At 42.5% G+C, this 6902-nt stretch overlaps 1 protein-coding gene across 1 annotated transcript; it reads right to left on the bottom strand.

The window, feature by feature from the left end:
- Nucleotides 1-2905: 2905 nt before the first annotated feature.
- On the bottom strand, nucleotides 2906-6662 carry tmem81 (transmembrane protein 81). The gene is made up of 5 exons (XM_029646828.2): nucleotides 6369-6662; nucleotides 4302-4481; nucleotides 4014-4100; nucleotides 3537-3720; nucleotides 2906-3060 (listed from the first exon to the last, which is right to left on the bottom strand). The coding sequence occupies exons 1-5, from the start codon at nucleotides 6660-6662 to the stop codon at nucleotides 2906-2908; spliced, it is 900 nt and encodes a 299-aa protein (XP_029502688.2).
- Nucleotides 6663-6902: the final 240 nt, after the last annotated feature.

A 6902-nucleotide genomic window follows, 5' to 3' on the forward strand; every position in this document is an offset into this window, starting at 1 on the left:
CACATTATAGCAGGGGGTGTAAAGCCATAACACCCTCTGTGTTCTGTTAGACAAGTAACTATTTATCCACAGTATAGCAGAGGGTGTAAAGCCATAACACCCTCTGTGTTCTGTTAGACAAGTAACTATTTATCCACATTATAGCAGGGGGTGTAAAGCCATAACACCCTCTGTGTTCTGTTAGACAAGTAACTATTTATCCACAGTATAGCAGGGGGTGTAAAGCCATAACACCCTCTGTGTTCTGTTAGACAAGTAACTATTTATCCACAGTATAGCAGGGGGTGTAAAGCCATAACACCCTCTGTGTTCTGTTAGACAAGTAACTATTTATCCACAGTATAGCAGGGGGTGTAAAGCCATAACACCCTCTGTGTTCTGTTAGACAAGTAACTATTTATCCACATTATAGCAGGGGGTGTAAAGCCATAACACCCTCTGTGTTCTGTTAGACAAGTAACTATTTATCCACAATATAGCAGGGGGTGTAAAGCCATAACACCTCTGTGTTCTGTTAGACAAGTAACTATTTATCCACATTATAGCAGGGGGTGTAAAGCCATAACACCCTCTGTGTTCTGTTAGACAAGTAACTATTTATCCACATTATAGCAGGGGTGTAAAGCCATAACACCCTCTGTGTTCTGTTAGACAAGTAACTATTTATCCACATTATAGCAGGGGGTGTAAAGCCATAACACCCTCTGTGTTCTGTTAGACAAGTAACTATTTATCCACATTATAGCAGGGGGTGTAAAGCCATAACACCCTCTGTGTTCTGTTAGACAAGTAACTATTTATCCACATTATAGCAGGGGGTGTAAAGCCATAACACCCTCTGTGTTCTGTTAGACAAGTAACTATTTATCCACATTATAGCAGGGGGTGTAAAGCCATAACACCCTCTGTGTTCTGTTAGACAAGTAACTATTTATCCACATTATAGCAGGGGTGTAAAGCCATAACACCCTCTGTGTTCTGTTAGACAAGTAACTATTTATCCACATTATAGCAGGGGGTGTAAAGCCATAACACCCTCTGTGTTCTGTTAGACAAGTAACTATTTATCCACATTATAGCAGGGGTGTAAAGCCATAACACCCTCTGTGTTCTGTTAGACAAGTAACTATTTATCCACATTATAGCAGGGGTGTAAAGCCATAACACCCTCTGTGTTCTGTTAGACAAGTAACTATTTATCCACATTATAGCAGGGGGTGTAAAGCCATAACACCCTCTGTGTTCTGTTAGACAAGTAACTATTTATCCACATTATAGCAGGGGGTGTAAAGCCATAACACCCTCTGTGTTCTGTTAGACAGGTAACTCTTTATCCACATTATAGCAGGGGGTGTAAAGCCAGAACACATCAGACTATGATCGATAATGTCAAAAAGCCTAACAAAACAGGGTTGACTCTACGCGTTTGACGATTTCTTCTTAAATCATCCATAAATCCCCTAGTGACAAAGCTTGCTTTTTTGTGTAACATGGAGTGGCAATTGAATGCAAGCTTCACAAAAAAATGTTTTTAAATTGTATAAAAAGTGTCTGGCCTGACTATCTGTGGGTAACAGGGTTGACTTGTTTTGCTTGAGCCAGTTTCAGTTTTCTGAAAATGGGCAGAAAGAGTCAAACCACTTGACCTGTTTTTAATCTATGACGAGACAATCAGATGTTTTCTTTTTATTTAATTTAAAAAATACATATTTCCCATATTAAAATGAGAGTTCAGTTCACGTGTAACACGGTTGACCTTAACATGAAGGACAGACGGTAAATGAATCACTAAATCACAGGAAATGAATAGTTGTCTTCAGACAGTACTTTGTCAAAGCAACAAACTAACTAGGACTTTACAGTGATGGAGAAACTTCTGATAAATGTTTGGATTAAGTGGTTTAAAATCATAAGTGACACAGGGTTATCACAGGGTCATGTAAAAATGCGTGAATTTTGGAACTTTAGCAAGACATTATTCACATTAAAAAAATCGGATTTATTGAATTCTCTATGTGGTCTAAAATTAAAGGGCACTTCATTTAAATATAACAGGCTTTTAAAATTCAATACTGGTGCACAATTTCTACTTAAAGTATTAAAGGGATGCAAAAGGCACCTTTTTTGGGGGGGTGAAATGACGCAGACGTTGGGATAAGGAAGTCCTTCTTCTTCTTTTTTACTTGAACAGAGGACACTAAATTACCACTTTTACTGACAACATACTGACATGACACAGGCCTTCGTCAGGTCGAAATTATGATTCCTTAGATCGCGTCTAACCTTTAAAAATACATTTCTAAAAATACATTTCTATGAAGAAGATAATGCTTTTTGGGGGGAAATAATTGGAAGGTACTTGTACCATTTTACAGTTATTGTGAGATGATGCAGGAAAAATCATCCCTCGTCCTTTCCCAGAAAACAACTAGTTGTCCTTTTTTAACACACCATTACATTTCAAGGAAGCAATAACTCCCTTCTCGGGCTGAGAAAACAGACATCTCCTTTCATGAAATCTGTCTGTACATGAAAGCTTGAGAGTCTGTCTTCATATTCCAGTGGAGCCTGCTGAGGGGAGGAAGGCTCGTAATAAAGGCTGGAATGGACTAAATGGAATGGAATGAAACACACGTTTGACACCATTCTATTTACTCCAATCCACACATTCTATTCCATTCCAGACATTATTATGAGTCGTCATCCTCTCAGCAGCCTCCACTAAATTCTCATGTAAACATGAGCTCTAAACATTACAAACGGTTGTCAAACAGGCTAAAGTTTCATGTTAAGTGGCTTTTATATTGAGTAAATGTTCTGACTAAATGTTTTTCTCTACAAACAAACGACACCATTCATAGTCCAACGAATTGTTTGTGCACGGTAGTAGCAGCCCACAGGCCATTTATTTGTGTCTATCAGCGGCAGTACACATGGGGTCAACAATGCCACCTGCTGGTGGCGTGATGGTATTAATGGAGAAAGGGGTTCTGTTAGGGAGAGGCGGACCATCGGGGCGGCCCAGGCAGACACGGGCCAGGGCGTATTCCCTGTACATACCTGTATTAATTAAGGAGACAGATGGGACACTATAGTGTTAGCTTCGGCTTTAATAAAATAAGATATTTCTTTAAAGATTAAATAAAAGGACATGGTTACAGATAACTTTCCCAAAATTCCCAGGTTTTCCAGAAATCGCAGTTGGGAAACTTCCAGAATCAGGAGGGAATAAACAGGAAATGCAGAATCCTCCGACCAGGATTTCTGGAAAACCTGGGAATTTTGGGAAAGTTACCGTAACTTTATAAGCTTACAGAGCATTATGGGTACAGTAGTACATCATGCTACAATAAAATGATAGGCTCCTGAGTGGTGCAGTGGTCTAAGGCACTGCATCTCAGTGCTAGAGGTGTCATTACAGACACCCTGGTTCAATTCTGACCCAGTGTTGTCTGGGTTTGGCCGGTGTAGGTTGTCATTGCAAATAAGAATTTGTTCTTCACTGACTTGCCTCGTTAAATAAAATGACAAAATACCAAAGAAGAAGACGGCCACCGCGACCCAGAGGCTTTTCAACACGATGCCCTTGATGACTGTGCTGCTGTACAGGTCCTCATCATCTTTCACCACGATGATGTTACCATGGGAATCCTCATCCTCATCGTCCCACCGAGCCAGAGCAGAGGGGAAGTCCAGTCTGAGAGCCTCAGGAGGAAGCACCTGGATGGAAAGAAGAGAAGGAAAATATTATATATAACATTTATTTTGACTCCAAGCTGGATTTTAACGGTTCAATGAAAGCTGAGGGGAGGAAGGCCCATAACAATATGAGTGAGTTTTAATATCAACTTTTGTTTTTAATTTAGCTAAGGCTCTTATCCAGAGTGACTTATAATCAATGCATTCAACTAAGGTTATGTAGGTCAAAATACTCACAGATAAAGTTATTATTTATTTATTTCAAACAGTATTTTTTGGGATTCCAGGTCTGGATAGAATGAAATGCCTCCCACCTTGAGCCCCAGGTAGAGTCTCTTGACCCTGCGGTAATCAGTGTCCTGTACATCACAACGGTATGTCCCAGCATCCTCCTCCCTCACCTAGGTTGAAGATATTCATGTAAGGACAATGTTCTAGTCACGTGAGTAAGCTTTCGACAAAATAAACGGAACCATCGCCGTTGCTAACTAGAATCGTTGCTTCCGTCCGTTTAGAATTCTTCTGCATTCATACAAAGAGTTCTGAGAATTTTTAGAACCCTCTTGACTTAACCTTGGTTATCTTCAACCTAGCTCACTCACCGGGTCCAAGATCAGCCGGTCCAGCCTGGGGGCGTCCCAGCGTCTCAGCAGAGAGTCGTCGGTGGTCACCACCCCCCGGGCGTGGCGCCACGATACCCGGAAGGAGAAGCGGCCCATGGCCTCCATCACCTCACCCAGACAGTCCAGCTCCAACCGCTGACCAGCTTGCACAGTGACAGTCTGGAGAAGAGGAGTACAAGAGGAAGAGGGGGGAGGCGGAGGAGGTGGAATAGAAAGACGAGGGGGAGGAGGAGGGGGAAATGTACTTCAAGGGTACAACCACAGGAGATACTGATGCCGGAAACCCTCCAATTGCCACCTCTCTGCACATCAGAATTTCCTGTCAGACCTGGGATTCCTACCGCTACTACATGGACAAGAATTGGTATGGGATGTTGTCAGTCACAAAAGAGGTACATAGGCAGCAAAAAATAAATTATGTGACAATTGACCAGGAGATTAGACCAGGACATTAGACCAGGACACTAGACCAGGACAATAGACCAAGATAATAGACCAGGATAATAGACCAGGAGATTAGACCAGGACATTAGACCAGGACACTAGACCAGGACAATAGACCAGGATAATAGACCAGGAGATTAGACCAGGACATTAGACCAGCACAATAGACCAGGACATTAGACCAGCACAATAGACCAGGACATTAGACCAGGACAACACAACAGACCAGGACAATTGACCAGGATAATATACCAGCACATTAGACCAGGATAATAGACCAGGATAATAGACCAGGACATTAGACCAGGACAACACAACAGACCAGGACAATTGACCAGGATAATATACCAGCACAATTGACTAGGACATTAGACCAGGATAATAGACCAGGATAATAGACCAGGACACTAGACCAGGATAATAGACCAGGACATTAGACCAGGACAATAGACCAGGATAATAGACCAGGACAATAGACCAGGATAATAGACCAGGATAATAGACCAGGATAATAGACCAGGATAATAGACCAGGATAATAGAACAGCACAATAGACCAGGACAATAACCAGGACAATAGACCAGGATAATAGACCAGGATAATAGACCAGGACAATAGACCAGGACATTAGACCAGGATAATAGACCAGGATAATAGACCAGGATAATAGACCAGGATAATAGAACAGCACAATATACCAGGATAATAGACCAGGACAAAAGACCAGGATAAGACAACAGACCAGGATAATAGACCAGGATAACACAATCAACCAGGATAATAGACCAGGAATTAACAATAGACCAGGATAATAGACCAGGATACCACAATCGACCAGGATAATAGACCAGGATAACACACCAGACCAGGATAACACAACAGACCAGGATAACAGACCAGGATAATAGACCAGGATAATAGACCAGGATAACAGACCAGGATAATAGACCAGGATAATAGACCAGGATAATAGACCAGGATAACACAACAGACCAGGATAATAGAACAGGACAACAGACCAGGACAACAGACCAGGATAACAGACCAGGATAACAGACCAGGATAACAGACCAGGACAATAGACCAGGATAACACACCAGACCAGGATAACACACCAGACCAGGATAACAGAACAGACCAGGATAAAACAACGGACCAGGATAACAGACCAGGATAACACAACAGACCAGGATAATAGACCAGGATAACACAACAGACCAGGATAACAGACCAGGATAATAGACCAGGATAACAGACCAGGACAACAGACCAGGACAACAGACCAGGACAACAGACCAGGACAACAGACCAGGATAATAGACCAGGATAACAGACCAGGATAATAGACCAGGACATTAGACCAGGATAATAGACCGGGACATTAGACCAGGATAATAGACCGGGACATTAGACCAGGATAATAGACCAGGATAATAGACCAGGAGATTAGACCGGGACATTAGACCAGGATAATAGACCAGGACATTAGACCAGGACAATAGACCAGGACAACAGACCAGGACAACACAATAACCTCAGCGACTTATTTCCATTGTGGTCCAAATATGATTAATTGTATGTATTTACGGCGAGATTATTCACCTGTAGACCACACTGCCAGGAGTCCACACAGCGGACCTTCCGGACATGGCAGTCCTTCTCCTCCCCGACCTGGCCCTCTCTCAGTGGGCACAGCTCCTGGGTGCGTAGGCCCAGACCACAGGTGGTGCTGCAGGGAGAGCTGTGTATGATGACCTCTGCTGGGACGGCATTCAAGTCCTCCAGGTCAGCAAGGGACAGGGGGTTAGGGGTAGGACTGGACAGGCAGCAGAGGAGGAGGAAGGACCAGGAGACGAGGGAGATTGACATGGCCAGACACAGACCCCAACTCCCCATATTTGCGTCTCTGTGTCTGTATCTGTCTCTATAAATTACTGCAGTGTGTGGAGTGAATAAGGGAAGATACTGTTATTTTAAAGTTCTATTTCAATTAATGATCCAAAATTCTAAAATAGAACAGGATATAATCCATTCCATTATTGTGACATCACAACATCGTGGAAGTTCTGGAACTTTGAATGGAAAGAAAGAATATCAAAAGCATCATAGTGAGAGTAGTTGCAGGGTGTTCGTCTG

Source organism: Oncorhynchus nerka, linkage group LG7 (genome assembly GCF_034236695.1).
Source record: "Oncorhynchus nerka isolate Pitt River linkage group LG7, Oner_Uvic_2.0, whole genome shotgun sequence".
NCBI lineage: Eukaryota > Metazoa > Chordata > Actinopteri > Salmoniformes > Salmonidae > Oncorhynchus > Oncorhynchus nerka.

Excerpts from the sequence above, each read along its gene's own strand:
- tmem81 (XM_029646828.2), bottom strand. The coding sequence starts at position 6,662 with ATGGGGAGTTGGGGTCTGTGTCTGGCCATGTCAATCTCCCTCGTCTCC. Across the intron at positions 4,482-6,368 it reads CCTGGCAGTGTGGTCTACAG|ACTGTCACTGTGCAAGCTGG; the intron begins GTGAATAATCTC and ends CCTCTTCTCCAG. Across the intron at positions 4,101-4,301 it reads ACCGGCTGATCTTGGACCCG|GTGAGGGAGGAGGATGCTGG; the intron begins GTGAGTGAGCTA and ends TCTTCAACCTAG.